Source organism: Ptychodera flava (genome assembly GCF_041260155.1).
Source record: "Ptychodera flava strain L36383 chromosome 3 unlocalized genomic scaffold, AS_Pfla_20210202 Scaffold_27__1_contigs__length_13241970_pilon, whole genome shotgun sequence".
NCBI lineage: Eukaryota > Metazoa > Hemichordata > Enteropneusta > Ptychoderidae > Ptychodera > Ptychodera flava.
In genome coordinates this window covers 3193938-3217489 of record NW_027248281.1, presented here as the reverse complement: position 1 = coordinate 3217489, position 23552 = coordinate 3193938, and the positions used below count along the sequence as shown (strand labels likewise).

Genomic DNA, 23552 nt, shown 5'->3' with positions numbered 1-23552 from the left:
ATATTCTAAGGAGTCCAAAAACGTTCGAATGACGCAATTAATTTACCTCCTACTGCGATGACTTTATATACATCATTATCAATGCCCTTACCTCTGGTAATTCTTTTTTAAAACTTCTCCTTAGTTTTTGTCGTTTTCATTATTCTCAATCAGTTGTATTAAATTTTTAAACAATACCACGTAGATATCAGTTTTTACGTGTAAAATATTAGTTGCCTCTTATGACTACATTTTGTCGTCTGCCACACAGTTACGCGTGGTTCGATACATAGCGGCCACCGCGTGGTATGCGCGCATACCACGCGGCGGCCACTATGCATACTATGTATCAACCGCACCTATCTGTACTAGTCACCTATGCGAATTCTGGTGGAATCAGCAAAGTAACTTTGTTTTTCGTTTTTTTGCCAAGTCAGTAGGACTTGGCTTTCTCCCACGGGACATGACCGCTCATCGACGCGAGTGGTACTGCTGTGGCATACAGCAGCGTCAGCGTAGACTCGTACTCCATAGCTTAGTTGACAATGGCCCCAGTGCCGAACGTTGTATGTTCGGAAGCTGAATTCAGGTGGGCCACCGGAATTTAAACTTTAACTTTTTTGAGGACATGTTTTTATCGAGATCTCGCGATCCGCGCGCAGTCGCCATGTCAAATATCGACCGTTGGCATTAAAAAATGTGTTTTAAAAATGTTACCAAGTGGGAGTGCCTCTTCAAAGTAACCGATGGTATGGTACCGGTGTGTATTTTATCGGCCGTGCACCGATGTAGTTGCTAGGTAAAACTTTCAGGCTCCGACATTCTTTTATCCGACATGTCGTACCGAAATTCTGTGAGAACTAATACAGACAAGGTTTCGGTTTTCGGATAGTTTCAGTGTATCAGCTGATTATCAAGTTGAAATAAAGCGCGAGCATGGATAGTCCGACTCGTTGCTGCTGGCGCACGGCGTGGCGGGGAATTTGTTACAAGCATCCTTCAACTGTCGGCCATAACCTCTCCGGTCGCCATCGACGGCTTTCGTGATTTTGAAGAATAAAGTAAACCGTAGATAAAGCCAGACCTTTTTCTCGGCTTTGTTTCTGAAAACCTCTCCTCAGAGGCAAAGGCGACGTTCATCCTGGCCCTGTCCGAGTCTCGGCCTTGACGTGACACAAGAAGTCATAGTTCAATCACATTTATTTGCGTGCGTCATACAGATGATATCATTATTCATAGGGGTATCCGATTGAAGTGGGCACATACTATTCTCAAGAAACGTACGATGTAAAAGGACAGTTTGAATAAAAATGTTTCAATCATATCATCAATTTAATCGCTATGGCAAAGTTTGTTTTTTGACCTCAACGTATCCGATCGAGAAAGTAAACTTGGTTTGACCCAAAGTTTGAAAATGTGTTTTCTAATCTCCCGCGGCATGGCCCGCAGCCAGTGACGTCGACGTTTCGTACTTCGAATTCTGAGAGCTACATCAAATCGCCACGATCAGCGGACAAGAAATTGATATTTTCAAATCGCCATCACCAAAAAATTACAGAGAAATGAGACAACACGGTGAGAAAAAAGGCATATCATCAATGGTGTTGATAACCTACATTTTGCTTCTAATCTACCCAGTGCAAAACGGGTACCTTTTCAAACCACCCAGAACCATCTGGCCCGATTTCAGCTCGCCCGATACCAACCAGGGCGCTCTGAAGAAGCAACAGGTCTCTGCACAGGTCTCCGCTTGCCTCAGAAAAATTCACTAAAAGTTACTAAAATACAACGTAGACCAGTCATGAGATGTGAAGATTGTAACAGAAAGAAGAAAGTGACGTTATGTCAAGGAGATTAATGCTCTGTGCAACGTGCAACTCGAAAAGGTTTGGAAATCTTAGCCAAGAACCACGACGAGTCACTGCTAAAATGGCGGAGAGCGCACCAAACAAAGACTCGCACAATGACGACGAAGACTCTGATCACTTTCAAAGATTTCTACAACCAATCTTATCACAGCTATCCCAAATCAGAAATGATGTAGCAGAGGTAAAGGAGCAACAGACACAATTAAACAACGCCATGAACTTCTTTAACAACAAATACGAAGAAATGACGACACGAATTGACGTAATAACAAAGATCAACAGGCAACTACTACAAGACAACGAAAACCTCGGAAAGAGAGTATATACACTTGAAAACGAATTATCCAGCCTCAACGAGTACAATAGAAGAATAAACTTGGAAGTGAGCTGCGTGCCCGAACAAGAAAATGAGGATGTCACCGCCAAAGTAATGACTATATTTAAGAAATAAATTCTGAAATCAAAGAAAGTGACATCGACGTTGCCCACCGCATTGGTGCTCCCATGGATCAACGGAATTCGACTGTCGGAGATGTACAGCGTACGCGCCGAACAAGGTCAATCATCGTACGATTCACCACAAGAAAAGCAAGAAACTCAATATACGATAATAGAAAGAAGCTTAAGAACATGAATGCGAGGGATTTTGGTTTCCCTAGCTCTTCCAAGCTTTTCATCAATGAAAATCTGCCGCCTACTGCTCGCCAATTGCTATACAAGGTAAATACTCTGAGAAAACAGGCACATTATCAGTTTCTGTGGACATATAACGGAAAAATCTACGTGAAAAGGACAACCAGTCACAGTCGTTTATCATAAAACGAGAATCCGATCTTCCTCGTATTGTGTGATGTCCCATCAAAGCAAAGATGTAATAACTGTAAGCTTTCAATATCACTAGAAGTACAGGAATTATTATTTTATGTAAGTAAGTGGCTGACAATATGAATGTAAACGTGTTTCTTTAAAATACCAAATAACATTGCTGAAAACTGTCACGATTTGTTTAATGTAAGTAACTCAACTCTATCACCTACCAGTTTTGACGATGCTTACAATTCAGTATTTAATCGCTCTTTCTGCATAACCCATGTAAATATCAGATCTCTGAACAGAAATGTTGACGGTCTAAAACATCTGTTTGAAGATGTTATTCAGTCCAAATTTTCTGTAATAGGTGTCACTGATACTGGTAGAGGTGGTGGAGTGGCAGCATACATTCACTCCTCATTAGCATATAAAATACTGAATATAAAGATAGCTCATTCAGAGTCTCTTTTGTTGGAGGTGTCAATGAACAAGAGCAAAGTGTTAGTTGGTATTATCTATAGAAAGCCAAACTCTGACATGTGTGAATTTCAAAATAGCTTGCTTGACACTTTGTACCAACACAATATCGATAGAACTGATTGTATTCTAATGGGAGATTTCAACATTGATGCAAATACTAGAAGTACTTCAGCAAACGTAGATTCTTATTTCACTTCTATAGAATGTATTGGCTTACAACAGTTGATTTCAACTCCAACCAGAGTGACAAGTTCATCAGAGACTTTGATTGATCATATTTATAGCAATATTTATCGTTTTCCAATTAAGGTTGGAACATTACTTACCGATATTTCTGATCATTTCCCAGTATTTGCTCTTTTTTAAAACTTCAAAATCAAACCAAGTTTTTAAAAATAAGATTACACATAGAAGGAAAATACATTTACAATACCTGAACCAACCGGTACGAAATCCCTGAACACCAACGCCGTCGAGTTGATGATCAACCAACCAATTGAAAATTATTACGAAAGTTTTGCAGGAACAAGGAACATAAAATTGCACGTAACAGATAAATGCATGGGGAATGTGGGGAATATGTCGCCAATATTATAAAATTCTAATCATTTATTTCCAAATCTAAAACCAGTATGCTATTGAATGCTTTTCGTGACGATGTCATTCCCTGTAACACAAGCGATAGTCAACTGTACATTTCCATCATCGGTTATTTATGGTATCCTTCCGTTTAAAGATATGGTAAAAGGTCGATAAATAATACAATTAAGACAAGAGATATACTTTCAACCCGGAAGGTGCATTAAGAAATTATCATGATAATTTTATCGGCAATTTATCAGAAGATGACACTTTGAATGTTCCAATCACACTAAGTCATGTATGTTGGTTTATATTGTAGGAAATGACTTACTGTACCGTTAGACTCCTGGGCAGGAGTGCTACAGTGTAATTCAAAGTCCAAACTTTGTGACTTTCCTTGACTCGATAATATATAGATTACACAACATTGGAGTATATCATTACCAAGACAATATTCACGCCTGAAGATAATTCTCACTGAATTCAAAGAATGGACAGCAGAAAGAGGAAGCTGAAGATATTGATTCAATATGTCAGCTGTAATGTTTACTTCTATTTCTTCTTACTTCAGAATTTCATTGTTTGAACAAACTGGCGAATTTCCCCATGTTACAGCTGTACAGCGATCGCAAAATTGTTACAAGATTGCTATAGCTGCAAAGACCTTGAGTACATGGTAGACGCCATTGGTGATACTGTTGCCTTCATTACTCGTGCTTTATAACCTAAACATGTGCAATCATCGAATCAAATTGCACAAATTTAAGAAAAAAGTATATCTCATCATTTAATATATAACACTTTAAAAGATAAATTTTCTGAGTAATTATCAAGTACATTTCTACAAAGAAAGCATACTAGGCCTTATTGGGTTTGGTGTTTTGGCGTCAAATGGAATTTTAATGGTCACACTCCTTGCGGGGACACATTTCGTTGTGGAATTCCCAACTTAAAATTTGAAGTGAATCACGTGATAGGGAAGTCAAGCCACAAACTGATAGCAATTGAAGTTTGTTGATAAGATTCATAAAGCACACTTACGTTCTGTAATGATCGGAATGCCTATATCGTTCCCTAGCGGACTTGACACGCAAGTCCGTTGAACAAGTGGGACTCTCAGTGTATTATGTGTGTATTTGACATGCAAATTTTCACTCTAGACGTGGTCCAAGCGTTTGCCACGTTGCATGCAGTATGCAGTTTTTTGGGCAACCTAGTCCTCTCTCAGTGCATATAACTTGCAGCCAGTGTCATGTGCTTCACAATATATCGACAGTCAATTAATTTCGTAGACAGAGCGTTATATAGCAGTCCTTTGTATCAGTGTTATCGTCATTCAGGGGCAAATAGAGAACATGCTATTTGTTTGTGTCAAATGATGTCAAGGCGAAATACGAACGACGACGAATGTCAAAGCTCCCTGACTGTTGTTGTCATACAAAGCGGAACATAATAATTGGTTGCAAAGTGATATCATACTGTATGAGGTCTCCATTGGCATTTCAAACCTGAAATCCACGTGAAATCTTTTCTATATAACAAAGGCGGGAGAACGGCGCAGAAGGCATAAAAATGCAACAATTTGCCTTAACTGTCGTATTTGGTTCGAATTCCGCGACTCCATTTACAAAAATTACATTAACAAAATTGTCAGCAATGAAAGACTAAGGTCTGCTGTATGAGGAAATTTCCTTTGCATGCTTTTGATTACAATTTACTAAAAAACTGCATTTGTTGAGAAAATGACGCAGTTTTGAAGTGGTCATGGACACAAATACCAGTATTTTCTGTAAATTCGTCAGTATTAAAACTATGTTTGTCAGTAAAATACTTATCATGAATTGAACTTCATTTGCTATGTCGACTGAACATTGCTGATATAAATACCTTAAACACTTTTGAACACGATTGGAACTAATTTGGGATAATGGGATGTTGAAGTAATGTCTTTGAATCTGCTTATGTAAGCTAATAAGTTTTAAGTTACACACTTGTTTTTATGAGTAATTTGTAATATTGAGACATTCAGCTTTAGGGCACCTAAGATTTTTGAGAAATTTGAATCGTGTTTTTGACACCAAACATCTTTTTATTTCTAAAATACATGATGGAAGCTCTAATGTAGAGCTAAACGCTAGGGTATAAATAAACATCACATGATCAAAGACTGAAACGAAACTCTGAATCAATGAAAGTGACTCCAGTTCTCAAAAAGCCAAGCCAATACTCACTGACTTGCATGACAATGAATCCTTCATGGCAGTTGAAAACGGAAAGAAGGGTAATCTTACCACAGACCGTTACTTTATTAGATATTGAACATTACGTCTTACAGATAACGATGTTAAAGTGGATGTCTTCTACTGTAAGGACTAATATTTCACGTATACTGCATGTCATGTCATGTCCTGTCCTATTTTAAGCGACCATCCCCATGAGTATGTACTACTGATTGACGAATCTTCTATGACGTTTCTAATGATAAAAACATATTATTATGTTTCCTGATTAGAGTTGGGAAAGGTTATCACGATACAACGCATCGTCGTGTTGCCAGTAAAGAAATTATGGAAAGGATGATCACACCAAATTAAAAAAAATTCGTGGAGAACTCTGAAAATTTTGACAACTTTTCTGTTAACAAGTTTTCCAAGGTGACTTCAAAACCGAAAGTATTTTTAATAGAAAATCGCTCGAACAATATCTTGGATATTAAGTCTATGTTGCACACATGTAATCCGTTGTTTGTACACAAATTGGAAGATTCTGAATTCCAAAATAAGTTTCTCTATTGAGATTTTAGAAAATGGAAGTGTTCATTGATTTTACTCTTCTATTAATTACTTGATATGTTGTAAGAACGTCTCAAGGGTCCAGTATCTGCCTCACGGGCTCGTGGTTTCTGTGTTGCCAAAGTGATGCTGTAAATCTATGTGAAATTTCAACCACAGGTACGTGACGTAGGACTCTTGATTTCCGCAAGGCATAAGGCTACTTCGTAGATGTAGCAATTCTTCAGTTTTCTTACCGAGAACAAATAACAAAAGATGAGCAGTTTAGCACCGATGACGAAACAAACAAAAGAGATATATGATCCCGACTTACAAATATGAATTTCTCTTAAAGTATAGCTAGAAGGTTTTACCTTTGCGATAACACACTGAATTTGGAAAACATTTAATTACGTATCATTACCTGGTATTACTGGTTAAACATTGTTCGTGTAATTGACTAAGACATGACCAAATTGTATAAAATTTGTAATTTCCAACAAATGCATGAAGTACAAAATATTTATTGATTAGGAAATGATCGCACTGTTTAGGAGGAGCCTTTATATTGTCAAAATCTTGGTCATTCCTTCTATCTTTTTTGTCGATGTTTTCTAGTACTCAAAACTGTCTTACCTTCCTGTACACCTCTGCCAGGTTCCTGGTATTCTTTGTGTTACCAAAGTGAGATGAACTCGATATGTGGATGATACTGGTGGTCAGAGACTCGGAGTCTTTGTTCAGAAGTAGAATCTACCGATAATAATAATCGTGCAGATAAACTGTCTACAACAATAAAACAGTAAATCACTTGAATCAATTAGAAATCATAATAGAGATTGATATTTCATCTTTGTTCAACAATTCCTAGTGGAATTAAGGAGCAAAGGTATTTCCCACGTCAATAATTATTTCATACATTTTATTTTAACGGGCTATATCGCTGTAAAGTAGATCTCCCGTTATCATGTTTATGTAGCATTTGCTTACACCCACACTGGCTGCAGACACAAAAGGTTAAGAAGTTCTTATATTATTACTGCAATGACGTGTGAAATACAAAACTCATACTTTTGGTACAAACACCAGTGATAATATCGCTGTATTGACGATGATAATAGCCGATGTCAGGAAGGTAAACGTAAACGTGACGTCACTTCCTTTCAGATAGATAACCGGAAGCACGATTGTGCAGGTAACGAAGACTGTATAGATGGACAGTGCGATGTACGTATCTTGGATGAATGAACAAGAAAAAATATGAAAATATGTCAAGTAGATGTCGTGATCATTTTGTTTTGCTCAGAGCTGTCTCAAGTATTTTAATCATACGCTTAGGCTGCGTTCGTAAAAAGGGGGCTGGAGGAATTCAGCGGGTTCGAAAGTCTTAGGGGTAGTAGAGGGGGGACTTGAAAGTTTTGCCCTACCTAGAGGGGGCCTTAAAATGGCTTGTTCCTTTTACTTTTACATTTTCCGATTCTACGTCGGTTTGGTAGGTAATTCAATGAATGAATAATGCCATCCAATTGTTCTAATGTTAGTAATAATAAAATAAAATCCAGAACAATTTGTCAAATTTTATAACTTTTATCTCGAAAAAATCTAAACGTATGATATTTTCGTTACAAAAGTGGGCCTAGTGACGAGGCAGAAGCAGCAACTCTGATATTTAACAATATTTATCAGTAATTATTTGGCGGACTTGGTATTGAAGGGAAATCCGAAAAAATCAAATCGCGACTCCTCCAGTACTCTCCCTCGCCGTTATTGTGAACGCAGCCTTGCAATACGTTCCCTCACAAATCACACCTTGCATATAAAACAATGATAGGCGCGATAGTTCTCATAGATGGTACCTCCTACCACATTTTTGTAGAAATGCAAGCGAACAAAGCAAAAATTGCGAGTCTTACTAGGTCGATGTAGGATTATAGAACAATATAACAGAAAAACTGAGAACAATCAACTATTTTGGGCGCACATATCTATCACTCGAGTTTCATGCATCATTTGGCACATAAAGTTTGTCTGTCTGACATGGAATATCTTCGCCTTCTCTGTTACTGTCAATTACCAACCTCTAACCGTGAGACAGGACATGGAATATCTTGGCCTTCTCTGTTACTGTCAATTACCAACCTCTATCCGTGAGACAGGACATGGAATATCTTGGCCTTCTCTGTTACTGTCAATTACCAACCTCTATCCGTGAGACAGGACATGGAATATCTTAGCATTCTCTGTTACTGTCAATTACCAACCTCTATCCGTGAGACAGGACATGGAATATCTTGGCCTTCTCTGTTACTGTCAATTACCAACCTCTATCCGTGAGACAGGACATGGAATATCTTGGCCATTCTCTGTTACTGTCAATTACAAACTTCTATCCATGAGACGGGACATGGAATATCTTAGCCTTCTCTGTTACTGTCAATTACCAACCTCTATCCGAGTCAGTGGAGATGAGCAATAGGTTAAACATAATATTCATCAGACGAATATGTTATGGCGGTGTTTTCATTTGCTACATCTTTATATCAATACAATATTAAAAGGTATCGTTACTTGAAAAATATTGATAGTGACTGTACTTTTTGTTTAGTACGAATTAAATATTTCAATATATGTACACTGCATTGTTATCACGTTTTTTGTGAACGGCTTGTCTAAATGGGCAACAACTTGTCTGAACGAAAGTGTGAAAGTGTGACTTTTTCATCAAAATCGTATATTCTATACTGGGGTTATATTGCAATCACCAAGGACAGAAGAAGCCAAAATATCTCCGTGCACTTGGGAGGTATCAGCATTTCAGAGCTTGCGGTAGCTCATTGTATATTAATGAAATATATCTGCGGGAGTGCAAGATAACAACCCACTGCACAGTGGTCTGATAGAAAGCCATGAATGGCTGCATCAGAAAAAAAATTATCTGTATGCCGAGAAATAATCAAATCAAAGGTTTGTCCACAACGATGGGTAGCACCTTCAGTATATTGTCGAAGATTGTACGGTTCCTGAAATTGAGTGAAATGAGCAGCATCACTATTTGTCTCTACGTCAATATGAAGATTAAATCACCAGAAATCACCGGGAGCATTTATCATCGTTTCAATCATAGAGGAAAGTTCACTGATAAACAATGATGAAGTTAACTTATTCTTCTACGATGGTGGTGGCCTGTAGATTGTAATTGGTCGACCTGTCTCTAAGCCAGACATCGCTGTAAGATCTATGTGTTGGAGGGAATTATACTTGAAGTCTGATTTGTTGATTTCAGTGTAAAACCCCTTCTGTAAGAAAACACCATCACCCTTCTTTAGTCTGGTATAGATTATATAATTATATATTATAATCTGGCAAGGTTTATTTGAGTTCAATATGGTAGAATTGTCACTTCGAGTACAGGTCAGCTATGTTTCAGTGAGAGAAACAATGTCAAGTTTAGTCTCTATGATGAAATCGCAGAGTGGTGCTGTTTAAGATTTCACTGTTTTCGCATTCCACATTGCAAATGAGATGGTAGGCGATAGCTGGTGACTCAGATTGTTCAACAAAGTGATGCAAATTAAGTTATTTTGATTACCTGTGTGGTGTCTTTGGTGATGATGTCTTGGGGCAAAATGGTGATAATGGTACAGGAATTAGATGTGTCTTACTTCTACCTCCTGCACGCCGGCTTCAGATTGGCCGAGGTTTGCATAACCAAAGGCTTTTCAGTATGTCCTGTATGTTGCTACTGATTCTTGACAGTACTAGACTGTTGATGACTTTCTTTCGTATGTTAATGAAGGCAGCTCCAGCGTATCCCAGTTGATCCAAGAGGTGGTTGAAAATGAGTTCTCTAGTGAGTGTGACCGAGTTTAAACACATCACGATCCAAGTTGTAACGTAAAACTCAGAAAAGACAGGCAGTGGGAGTAATTGACGATGTATAACGCAGTCCAGTGGCATCCCCACACAATCAAACAACAGTTGACGCAAACACTTTCAGAAGGGCAACCAAAAACCACCAAGAAAATAAGGCAAAATACGAGACAAGGATAGCGCATCCACCGATGTAGCTCACACTAGTATGGGTATGTGTTGTACTCATTGTTCACATGAGGATCACGTGTCCAAAGGTTTGAATAAGATCTAAAGAGTCAGTTTTGTTAAAGTTTCATTAATTTAACAATATTCCAATGCACACAGTCTTACATTTCTACAAAATATATTTGGCTAAAACTACTATACACAAGCCACCTGTTGTCCTAGCAATGGTAATCTTTGCCAAGTATAGCCCTAGGAACATGTTGTCCTAACCAGGGGAAGTCGTTGCTACTGGTAATCCTTGCTAGCCATTAGTAGTCCTTGCCATAAGTAGCCAGGTCTAGTCCTTATCACAGGTAGTGCTGGCCAGGTGTACTCCAATTGGTAGTCCTAGCCGTAGGTAATCCTTTGCAGGAGAAGTCCTACCTACGGGTTGTCCTAGCTACTGGCAGTCCTTACCACAGGTAGTCCTAGCCAGCCGTAGTCCTACCCATAGGTTGTCATTGACGGGGAAGTCCTAACTACGGGTACTACGAGCCAGGGGTTTGTCCTTGCAATTAGTAGTCCTAGCCACGGTAAGCCAACCATGTAAGGCTTGGCCATGGGTTGTCCTATCCAGGGGGAGTCCTAACAATGGATTGTCCTATTCAAAGGTAGTCCTAATCAACGGTAGTCCAAATCATCTTTAATTCTAGTAGCACGTTGTCTTCTACGTAACGTATACCACGCTTTCAAGTTCCAAAACAGTTAAGGAGTACAAGCGTTATTTCTTAGTATGCAGAACCATATCGTTGTAACCGTAGATACAAATCTCCTTTGCTTGCTTGTGACTGATAAATGTTCTACTCTACTATAGTTATCATATTGTTGCAAATGAAGATAACTGTTTCAAATCCACAGAGTACACGAAACTAAATTTCTATCTGTGTTAGATGATATGCGATTTGATATTCAAAATGGCGTTGCAGTGAGCACACCAACTTGCACGCGCTCTTACTAGGACTATACGTTTACAGTAACGTTTGTTGGATTTCCAAGTTGGTTTCTGTCACGATTTATTCATAAGATTTCCAACGGTTGTCGAATCATAGCGGAACCTCTTTGAGTCTGATGAACAGAACATATACCTTGATTTGAAAAAAAAATGCAAATTTTTGTGACCAGAAGTCAGAAAGTGAGACAGGAAGGCAAAGCTAGACAAGGGTAAAGGGACAGGCAGAGAGCCATTGAAGAAGAAGGCATGCAAATGACAGGACGTAGCAATAATTCGTGCAATAATGTAGCATAATATTTCCGATGACATTGGCGAGTATCACTTAATTCTCCGTCCAGAGTCCTCTACAGTTTTCGTACGAGCAGCGAATCTTTGCAAAGGCTGTAAACAGCAGAGTGTAAGCATAGTGTTATGCTCAATTCAACTGCATCGGACAGAAACCTAATGAACCATACGTCGTGAGTAGAACCGACTTGTATGAATGATTCAGCAAGGTGGAATTTACGTGGAAATAATTATTGTGACGGACATTGATGACATCACCACAATGCGGTCGATGGGGAAGTTCACCTAAGTCTTGATGACATAAGGTATGTATGCTTCTGAATGTGCACGTTGTTTGGTTGTTCCTGTGTGTGGAGGTCAACAACATTGTAGATGACTAAAATGAAATCAGACAGAAGCGGCCAAAGCAATATCTGAAAGAGAAAGAATTGAATTATCTCCATGATACACTGGTAATTCATGAAACTTCCACGTTATCAATAATGGTGTAAAAAATCAATTAAGTGACATGTAGAGAGTTCTCTCAGTCAGCGTAACAGAGCATTATATGTCAAGTCCTTTCATTTACGTAAACATTTCATGCGTTACAGGCCTGATACATAAAATATTGTTCGACTTTTGTATGCAAGTTCTTCTTAATGCTGACTGCCATTAACCTTAACTTTCAATATATTTTCAAATACTTTTGCTCAGTGTAAGAAAAATAGCTTCTAATCTTACTCCAAAATCTTTCCAAAACGGCGAGACTTTGCCGTTACACATTCATTATCGTCAGTGCGTGTATTTGCAACGCTAATAGTTTGTACTTGAACATACTTTTGTGGAATAATAAAACATTTCACTTGTCTTGTTGGTTAAATAGAATAATTCCAAAAGCTGCAGTTGTCCGAGTTCATTTTTCAGATATTTCATACGTTATCAAAGAACACTAAATATTAAAAATTACTGTGTCCGAATTAATGTTATAAAAACTTTGCTGTTTATAACAGATGGTGAGTATATTTTGAAATTACTGATCACATGGCTTTGATACAAGTTGTATCGTTTGATCGATATTCCTTACACCACGCTTTGCATCATATGAATGCATGTATATAATGTCTAATCGTACGAGACTAAATTATCCTATTTCGATTCATACGCCTTTGCAGGGATTCTGTACCACGGTATCAACTTTCCATTAGAGAACACTACCACTGAAACACTCCAGTGTCCAGATGACGCTAAAAAGCCTTTGTTTCTGGTGTCAAACACACAGAATTCAATCAGTAAAAAATAATGCATTATTAACATTTAAAGTTCAGAACCCACAATTTTCGGAATTTGAGTAGTTAGTACGTAAGGCAGTGCAGGTCCGATATTTTTAGAACCGTGTGCAATGTACGCCTCATGTTTTCTAAGCTTTCGGTTTGTATCGTCCTTAAGTCTGAAATTTGTCACGACATTTAAGGTTGGGAGCGGCTACTTTAACATGCTTTTTCCAGTATCAATTTTACAGGTAAACACAAAGACAATGATCTATATTACTAATAGTCATCAATGTTTGAAATACACTCCCACACGTCAGGATGAATTCGTATTTTAGGCATAGTCATAAATGTGTGAAATACACTCCCACGCGTCAGGACCCGTTTTCTTTCGCATACCATGGTCACGGTATATTTTATCCAAACCAAGGAAACAGACAATTTGCTTTGGCATACATGCACTTACATTTGCTTGGTCGTGCTGTATGATGCCAATGGCTGCCAGCTGGCCGACTTCTCCTTCAGCTGTCCGTAGTCACGACTCAAAAAGTAAACAGTTTGTTTCATTCAAATTTCACATAAGCACAGCCCGTTGCTGCAGTAGACATGCATACTGATTTGGTTTACAGAAAAAATAAAGAAGATTTCATCTATCTATCAATTCCAACGTCACTCGCTTACCAACTTTTCCACACATCAATCAATAGATACAGAGTGTAATACACAAAGCATGAAGACACACATTGCATTGCCTTGTTTGTGAAGTGCTCTATATTCCATAGAGAATGAATCCCATGAAGTAGTCAGCGAAGTTTGAGAGATCACAACTATCACAACAGGACGTATCGTGAAAAGGCCACTGTAATCAGGAGCTCAAACGTCAAATTCAACTAAAACACCAACATCAAGTACCCAACTTGTTACTTGCTATCACGTCATGGCACTGTTAAATACTCGTTACAGATTTAATTTCAAGTTGGCCTACACAGTAACTTTGATCATAATATCCATGTATTCAGATGTTCTGTCACCAAGAAAGGCTTCAAAGAAATGAATACCCTTTGAAATTTCACGGGCAATAACTTGTGATATTCATATTAGCTGAATATTAAAACATGAATGTCACCCGCAACCGCCGGATTGAAATGGGGGACCTCTCTACAAAAACGACAAAGTTGTGCCATCCTAAACCTCGCCAATTCTAGCATAATTCGATATGTATGCTTTTTAAACGACATTAAACTACTGATCATAAGTAAAAGTGCACATTAATTATAACAAATATAGTAGCGGGCACTATGGAATGAGGTGAATTGATCCATGTCTACAAGATAAATTTCCTTCGTCTTTAAGACAAAATAATTTTCCAGCTGGATCGTCTAACAAAAAAATCACACCTTTAGCGAGAAACTCAATTACTCGCGTTATCTTTATCTTGATATGCAGCAATATCGTCAAATATCGATAATGCGTAGGTAAGACTGATAGTTAACAGGAAAAACGATAGCGGCCCACACATCGGGTTTTACCACAGATGAAAGAAGAAGTGAAAGAAAAAACTTTAACCCGACTAAATAAATCATTGCAAATAATAGTCAATTCGACAGATGTGAAAAAGTACGCAGGGAATGGGTTGAATCCGATTATTCAAGGCGAAGGTCATTGTCCTTGCTTTTCGTAGTCAAAACTCCCGTTGTCATTATTCAGTAGAGTTCGTATAGAATAATTACTTATCATTTTTAAAATTTTCCTTTGTTATTTTTAATAGATCCAATAAAAGTTGTGACAAACAATACTGACTAATACTCATTTTGACGAGGTTGAATGAACTGGGATGAAGATACAGTATAAATCTTATACTTTTATATTTAAAGCTTGTGGAAGTAAAATACATATTTCCATATAATTTATGCTTGTTACGTACTGCCTTTAATGTCACTGTATATCATTTTCTTGTACTACAACCTCCTATTAACATGATGCACGATGTGGTTGGATACTATATCAGAAGTATTTCAAGATACTCACAGTCATTCATTTACGGTTTTGCTGAACATGTGCTAGGTTCTTTTTGAGAATCCGGGGTCTGTCTCATCCTCCTCATGACCCCTCAAATGTGCGAACGAGCGGGCAAAGCGACGTTTTGCTTCATACATCCTGGTACAAGACCGGGAAGTACGCGACTCTGTCGTGACCTTTACTGTGTTGACGTAAGTTTTCATATTCTTTCCCTCAAATTACCAAATGCTGATATCCTGAACTTGACAATTTAAAACATCTAATATTTTACTTGGAAATCTTCTTGCTCTATGGCATCAAAAGCTGACTCCACTAGGGTGCGTTGAAATCGTCATATTGTATTTTTACTGAGTGTTGTGAATTTATCGACCATGGCAATTTTTTACAGATACTTGAGTTCATTTTTTCAACACGTCCACCATCCCTTCATGGTCGTATCAGTACGACTGTTTGCACCATTTTCCTGACTAAAAAGGATAACAAAGAATTCAATCTATATCACATGCCTCTAATATTTTTTTCTTGTCCAGTCCAGCAGAGTATAATGGATTTTAAAATGTCTGAAGTTATAAATCCAGCTTGGACGAGGTTTTATTGAGTTGTGTTCGTTGTGAATGTCTTTTTCCATTCGATGGATTTTCCGAACTATTTATGGACTCTTTGGGGAAAAACGGGAAATGCGTATTGGGCGTGATTTATGTGTCGTGCTACTTTAAATTTCATCACGTGCAACTTTACATTACACCTCGTTGTGAAAAAAACTGAAGTGTGACATTTTAACCACATGTCTAACTCAGAAATCCAATGTATAAACGTAACCTTCGATCATTCTCTCACAAGATTTCTTTGAGTACGAGTTTGAACATATTTGAGTCTGCGAAAGACAGTGTTATCCATCAATGAATGAAACTTTCATGCCAATGATTTGATAGTTTGTGACTATATTGATATGATGCTATAGTCCGTTTTATTAACTTAAGATCTGAAATGAGAGGTCTGTTTTCAATCTTTAGATGTAATCAAAGAGTTGCAAAACAGGATGTGAAGATAATTGCCGATAGGGTCACGTGGAGAATTATACTCTGTTTCGTAGCAAGAGAAGAGCTTAGAAGGATTTTACTGGGCTCTTTGAGAGGTTGATTTCACCAACCATGGTACAAGTTAGTACTCTGACTCATTGGGATATAAGAAGTGGGAGATAGAGTATTCGTGTCCAATTAGGTGATTATGAATACTGTTAAACGTCACGAACACTCCACTATATACTCATCATAATTATTTTGGCCGGCATATTTTTTTTAAAAAGAAACATTTGAAATGTCAATCAAATTGATCTTAGTCGTGTTTGAGTTCGCTATTTGCGCAACAATTCGTGTTAAATGTTTCATCATAAATAACACGAAAATGTTACACTAAGGACAATCAAAAAATGACTGCAACTCGAACTGGAAATGTAATTCATTGACCCGTTACACAGTTGTACGATTTCATTCAGTGGTGAAGAGCACACATAATATCGACATTGTTTGCAATGGTGACGACCTTCGTGCTAGAAGGGTCTTAAGGCTTGAGGACTTTGAGTTGTTGATCTCTTGTACGCACACAGATGCAGTTGGACACTTCTTCTAGCCATTTTTTTGTGAATGGAGACCGAATCTAACTTTTGAGATGTGACATGCTGTTACATTCTAGCCCCTCCCATGCAGGAAATACAGGGCTTACAGGCAAGACTTGCCACTTCGACGCCTGGTATGCATGTTTTTTACACGCACTAAACGTTTTCATGTCATTAACAGGAAGGAACCTAATGACTGGATTGCTTGTACAGGATAAACAACAGAAAACCGACACCGAAATATATCTGACATGTAAGCCTTGAGACAGATTACTATCACCAGTCTGGGGTGCAAATTAATGTCTTTACGACCAGACCAGTCATTAGGTTCCTTCCTGTTAATGATATGAAAACGTTTAGTGTGTGTAAAAAACATGCATACCAGGCATCGAAGTGGCAAGTCTTGCCTGTAAGCCCTGTAAGTCCTCTTAAAAACACAAGTGATAATATCAAAATGTGACATAGATTTTTCAACTGGTGTCTCACTAGCTGCTAGCTCCAGTTGTGTTATGATTAAAATGCAACATCGATTTGTCATGATTTCTTTAATGGAATGTGCATGAAAACGAGTTATCAGAAATGAAATATTCCGGACTATAAGTGACACAAACCAACACGAGGTAATATGCCTTGAACGTTTAACCAATGACGAAAACAAAAGAAACCATAGCTTAATGTTTTTATTAGCTTCAGACGAGAAGTCGTTTCTCGAGATCTTATTATCAAGACTTCCCTTATTTGTCTCACAATACCTATCTACAGAAGACTGCCAAAGCTGCTTTGAAGTAGTCAGATATTTGTCCTTGACCTAAGTCAATATTTCAAACATATGTCTCTCATTGACATTCAATAGCCTTGCCTTTGTTACAATCAATACCAAGTTGTATCATATTGTTTTACTTCTTCTCTCTGTTTTTTTTTACGTGGGAGCAAGAGATGATTCATATAATATGCTTGTATAATTAATTATTTGATTTTTTTCCTTGACGGTATTTAAAACTTCAAGATCGTAGTAAACATTGCCAATTGGTTTGTTTAACAATCACCCACGTATCAAGGCGTTGCCCCATGCTTATAAATACAGTGGTTCGTATACGATTGACTGCAGACAATCTGTCCGACCACAGAATCGTACCAGCAGAGAAGTCTTTGATATTAGCAATCACTTGATGCACGAGAATAGCAAGATGTACATCAGAGAGCTGACTTTCAGCAAGACATGTAATATCTGTGGTAAGTGACTGGCCATATTTTGATGTAGCCGTGTATGTATGCTACAGCTACTACGCCGAATCGAATGTAGAAACGTATTGCAATCCGAAAAAGTTCGAACTGGGCGAAGTTCTTTAATAACGTTACCTCAAGCACTTTATTACATTATTTGGAAAAAGTCTATGCACAGTCAGCAAAGTTTCACTTTACATGGTGTCTTGTTATAAATAGAAAAGCCTTCTCTCAACATAATTTGAAATGCACCTTTAAATATATTCTAAAATTTATAGCACTGATGTCAGTGGTAATACAATGGTTAAGCCTAATCTTAAAGTCCATCAGAAAATCGTGTGGTCCCAATGGAAATGTCTTATCATAGACATTCTGTGATCGATAGTTGTACTTGGAAATATTACATCGGACAAAAGCAAAACACGAAGTTGAACACTTGAATGCTTACTCTGTAACGTCGAACTAAAAAAGCAGAACTGACGACTTTAACTTCTTATGACGTACAATTTAATTCACAATAGTCACACGGGCAATATTCAACATGAGGTAAACGATTATTAGATAGTTAAGTAGCCGTAAAGACATATCAGTGACAGATGGTCAACTTTTGTGTTCAAATATTGCTCCCCTGCTCATTAGCTTCATTCTCAAATTTATTTGAAGATTTATTTGAAGAATTTGTAAAAATTGCTGAGTCAGACACTCAGATATTTTCAGCAGTATCCTTATAGCAATCATCGTAATTTTAATCTCTAGCAGAATTGGTCTGGTAAATGTTCAGCCAGCTCTGGTTAGAATGAATTCCTTCAAAGATTTAGGTAGTCTATGAAAGGATCACGGAGATTATCCGACTGTACGACGTGCATTGTGTAACACCGTGACTGTGTTGTCTCACACGGACTGATGTAAAACAGAGAAGTCGAATGATTTATTTGTAATGATCTGAAACTAAACATAAATAGTGAATTGTTTGTACAGTTGGAATATGGCAGCGTGAACTTCGTCTGTAAAATCTGTTTTGTCGACTTTGTCGATTCCATATCTTCAGGAACGCCAATGTATTTAAGTGTGTTAAGATCTACGCCACGTGTAAATATGTGGTAATTTGAGAGAGTTCATGAGAGAGAGAGAGAAACAGACTGTCAGACTGTTAGAGAGACAGACACCGAAATAATGTATTTATGTCCCATTTGCGTTGACAGACGGACATGTAGAGAAGGCATTTATGTCCATTTTGTGTCGCCATATCAACGGACAGAGTGACTTTACACCACAGTGCATTCGTTGCAGTTATTTCAAACAACGAAACATATCCTTCCGTTTCATTCATAAGCAAGCATTTCTTGTCTATTTGGTCACAATAGTATTATTTGCCGTACTATCAACGCCGCTACACAGTGCTAAAGTTACGGATCACCAGCAGACGATCAGAAACGATGACGAAAAGGTTACACTGCGATGCATATATGACACTCCAGAAGTAGAGTATACAAGAGTGACGATTGACTGGAGAAAAGTAAACCCGAACAATCCTCTCTTCACGGTCACATTAGTCACGATTGTCGACTTCAACGTCGTTGGCGTGGTACACCCTAAATATAGTGCTACAAAGGAAGGATCGCTGACAATTGAGGGTCCATTTACCGATGGCGATGTAGGTAAATACTCATGCCTGGTTGTATTCAGATTGAAAGAGCCAATAGACGACACTGGATATATATCTGAGCACTGTTATGTCTCCCTTAATGTAATCAGTAAGTATTCCAATATACAACGATTCAATAGAATGATAACACTGAGTAGTGTTTTTCGCATATTGCTGTACATATCACATCTAATGAATGATGATTAATTTTGCACGGTCAAGAAGTGAAATCAATGAATCAATGCAATGGAGGTTTGCTACAAGAGAAGTTAATACCAAAATTCAAAGATATCCTCACTTCACAATGCCTGACATTCTCCTGCTCACTCCATGGTAAAGATTGGTTGTTAAGTGTTTGTGAGTACAAATCTCTCAAACAAGTGCACACAAAATTGTACTTTTGGCAACTGTCACTTTCTAGGTCCAAACAGCTTCCCGGGCTCAGTTTACCCCAATCGTTATAATCCAATGGCGTGACAGTAGATGCACTTTTGAAATCTTATCGTAAATAGGACGATTAAAAATTTGTTGAACATTTGAAATAGGTAAGCTATGAATAGTCAAGTGGACGGGTGCTTCGACTATGATTCAAAGAAACTTTCAATAATACAATACAAAAGAGATATTGCCTTCATTTCAAGGCTGTGATGTGATCCTCAAACATTGCTGTCAATTTCAGGATGTAGATACAGGGTAAATTGTACGGTGGACTATTTAAAAAATAGAAACAGATGATATTATAACACATCTCATCCGCAGTCTGTGTTCTAATTCGCGTTATGATGGGATGCGTTCTTTCTGTGCTGATCTACGTAAACGACGTCATCAGGCATCATTTGTTGGAACTGTTGCGTGCCAGGCATCAGTTCTGAAAAATGATGCCTGCTGACGTCAAAAACGACATTGGCGCATGCGCGAACGGGAATTTAAACAAATATGTCGTCTGCGGCTGATAAAAACGATAGTCGCAAAATGTCTAGCTTTATCCTACTTTCTCAAGAAGATTTGAATGCTCTGGTTTCCAACAAGGACTCGAAACGGATGAAAACGATAATCAAAGGTGCATTGAATGTTTTGCAGAAGTATTGCGATCCTGTCGGGAAAAACCTTTTCTTGCCGAAACACTCCAAGGTATAAGTACATGCGACAAGTTTTGTGTACGGTACGTTCTTATGCATGACTGCAGATGAGGTGTGTTTATAAAACACATATTGACTGGCCATGAGGGCAACAGCATACGTCTTTAACCCCTCGGGCCTGTGAGTCACCCCCCCCCCCCCAAAAAAAGGACTGTTTCCCTCGACCTTCGGCCTCGGGAAACAGTCTGTTTTTGGGGTGACTCACAGTCCTTTGGAATACAGACATATTCTGTTGCCCTCATGGCCAGTCAATATGAGTATACTGTTTTTCCACTCAAATTACATTTTCTTGAAATTCCAGGAGTCGATTTGCTTACTGTGGCTACAAATCATTCAAATCTATAATTATCCAAAGTAAAATACGTCAATGACCTTTTGCTTAAAAGACAGCTATGGAATTTCTGCAAGTTATAGAATTCCAGAAAGTTTTACTTTCATTCTCTTCGTTGTCATCATCATCATCATGGTCATGATCATCATCATCATCGTCATCATCATCATCATCATCATTGCTATCATCACAATAACATCATTAACACTGTTATCATCAATATCGTCACAATCACTTTCCTTAATCATCACAATATTAATCCTGGCGACTCATGTATGTTTGTTACTTTCAGACAAAATTTCCTTATATGCCAAGGCTTTTGGACAGTCCTCTGCTTCTGCCAGTCAAATTAGCATCCAAAACAAACCTAGCATATTTGTATGTAATGCCAGCAGCGTCTATCGTAACACTGAAATTCGATGGAGCATCGTCAACGGAAACGAATTCGAGGACGAACCGAATTATATGATTATTAATTCTGAGGAAGAAATCAGTGGGGGTAGAATGGATCTAATAAGTGAACTGACTTTGTTGCCAGACCTGGACATGACAGAAACACAGGATTTACATATTTCATGCGACGCCGAAGATGATGATATGAATTTCTCCGACAATGCATCCATACAGGTTGAGATAAAACCTTCCTCAGGTAAAGTTATGTGAAATCGTTTTGAGTATCTTTCTGATATAGATTTAATGGACTGCTTATAATCCCTACTGAAGTTCATTTAGGGCTCTTGTTTTCATTTAGCTAGAATCTAAGACATTTGATTCCAACCACACCCAGAGATATTATTTTTCGTAATGCCCAGTACATGTTGTCTGCTTTCTTTTGGTATTCGTTGCCGTATGCGCATGCTCGTCGATATCACTTTGAAAGATTGTTATCATAAGTCAATAATTGCTTTTATTTAGCAAGAGGGTTACTTTGACAGATTTTAAAAATCTGTCAAGATAAAGTTGACAATGGCATATCAATTCTGGCGATCCCCGTATTTAAACATCTTATAAGAGAAATGTTAAAGTTTAGTGCTGGGCAACATATTACTCTTTTGTTCAATTCAATTAAAATCCTTATTTTACTTTGGCAGGCAAGAAGAAAAGAGATAAATCTCGGAAAACAAATAAAAGGCGACGTCAAAGGGGAAAGAAAAGTCGCAGGTGTTGAAAACTGACTGGCAAGTTTAATGTAAAGATGCAAAGTGTTATTCAACGGGACATTAAGACCTTTTTGTTATGTTTACTCTAATTTACTTGTTGTTTCAGACATTTCGCCTGGAAAGGTCGACATTAATAAATCGTCAAAATCCAACTCAAGTGGACACGCTCTTACGTCGCTTATCACATTGGTTGAGGCTATTCTATGATCTATCTACAACTAATCTCAATTATTTCTGATGTATGAATCAACAGGGGTGTAAATGACAAACTCTCGACCCGTTGTACTTTCCAGGACGAAATAAGTGGGCATTATGTTGCTGCTAATTATCATGTAAATGAAAGATTTGAATAATTTTGATTTTAATATTTACATGACAAGTACACTGCCAAACGTTTAGCTGTGAGATGAGTCATTGCTATGTTCAAAATCTACTGCCGTAATATCATATAGACATACACACATACACATTTAATATTAGAGAAAATTGGAATAGGTTTTATATATATTCTACGATATATCTCGACATCACGATGCACGAGTAATCTACGAGCAGGAAGGCAATTCTGTAGGCGTGCAGTAAATAATTGTATATTTACAATTGTTTATATAATCAGTTTGTAGGGACAGTGTTAAGATTTATCATAATAACAATGGCGGATTTTACTTAAACAGTAATTTGACTGTCTGTCTGGCGATATCTGTCTGCCTGTCTCCCGACATACCTACCCATCCTTCTATCTGCCTACCTATCAACCTATCTATCTATCTATCTATCTATCTATCTATCTATCTATCTATCTATCTATCTATCTATCTATCTATCTATTACTATCTATCTATCTATCTATCTATCTGCCTACCCACCTACCTACCTTGGATTTCCTCATTCCTTCCTAAATACCTACCTATGTCTATAAGAAAGCTTCCAAAGTTAACAGTTATTTTATATGACGAGAGTAAAATTAACAAACAAAATATGTCGTGTTCAGTTCGCTTTCAATCAAGAAGAGTGAAAAAAGCGTTTAATTATGTTGCCATTCTCTGAAAACTTCAGAAATTCTCAGACAAAGTAACCCCAGTCCTCGGTAAATATAGATCTGTTTGTCAGCGTGAAGAATGTAGATCATATTTGTTTAGGGAGCTTTCAGTAATTACAGGGGGTGGGCCAGGGGAATTGGGGGAGGGTCACTTTTTAGAAAACAGTTCGAGGGGGAGGGTCACTTTTTATAAACCTATCTTGGGGGGGGGAGGGTCTTTTTTGACAGAAGCTGATTTTATGGCCACAACTTTGATTGTCCATGTGATATTTCCTGAATAGGAAATCACCAACAAAATACGTACAGATTATAGACTGCCTTACAAAGGA

General features: G+C 37.9%; 1 protein-coding gene and 1 long non-coding RNA gene across 2 annotated transcripts; one reads left to right on the top strand and one right to left on the bottom strand.

The window, feature by feature from the left end:
- Positions 1-3834: 3834 nt before the first annotated feature.
- On the bottom strand, positions 3835-9756 carry LOC139126509 (uncharacterized). Its single transcript, XR_011550605.1, has 3 exons — positions 7127-9756; positions 6564-6742; positions 3835-6194 (listed from the first exon to the last, which is right to left on the bottom strand). It is a non-coding gene; the product is annotated as an uncharacterized lncRNA (long non-coding RNA).
- Positions 9757-17799: 8043 nt separating this feature from the next.
- Positions 17800-23303, top strand: LOC139126507 (uncharacterized). The gene is made up of 4 exons (XM_070692564.1): positions 17800-17918; positions 19274-19663; positions 21317-21673; positions 22116-23303. The coding sequence occupies exons 1-4, from the start codon at positions 17855-17857 to the stop codon at positions 22190-22192; spliced, it is 888 nt and encodes a 295-aa protein (XP_070548665.1). The 5' UTR covers positions 17800-17854; the 3' UTR covers positions 22193-23303.
- The last annotated feature ends 249 nt before the right edge of the window (positions 23304-23552 follow it).

What these genes read in the sequence shown, in the direction of transcription:
- LOC139126507 (XM_070692564.1), top strand. Translation starts at nt 17,855, where the DNA reads ATGCACGAGAATAGCAAGATGTACATCAGAGAGCTGACTTTCAGCAAG. An exon ending in CAAGACATGTAATATCTGTG is followed by an intron (nt 17,919 to 19,273) that starts GTAAGTGACTGG and finishes TGGTCACAATAG; the next exon opens with TATTATTTGCCGTACTATCA. An exon ending in TGTCTCCCTTAATGTAATCA is followed by an intron (nt 19,664 to 21,316) that starts GTAAGTATTCCA and finishes TGTTACTTTCAG; the next exon opens with ACAAAATTTCCTTATATGCC.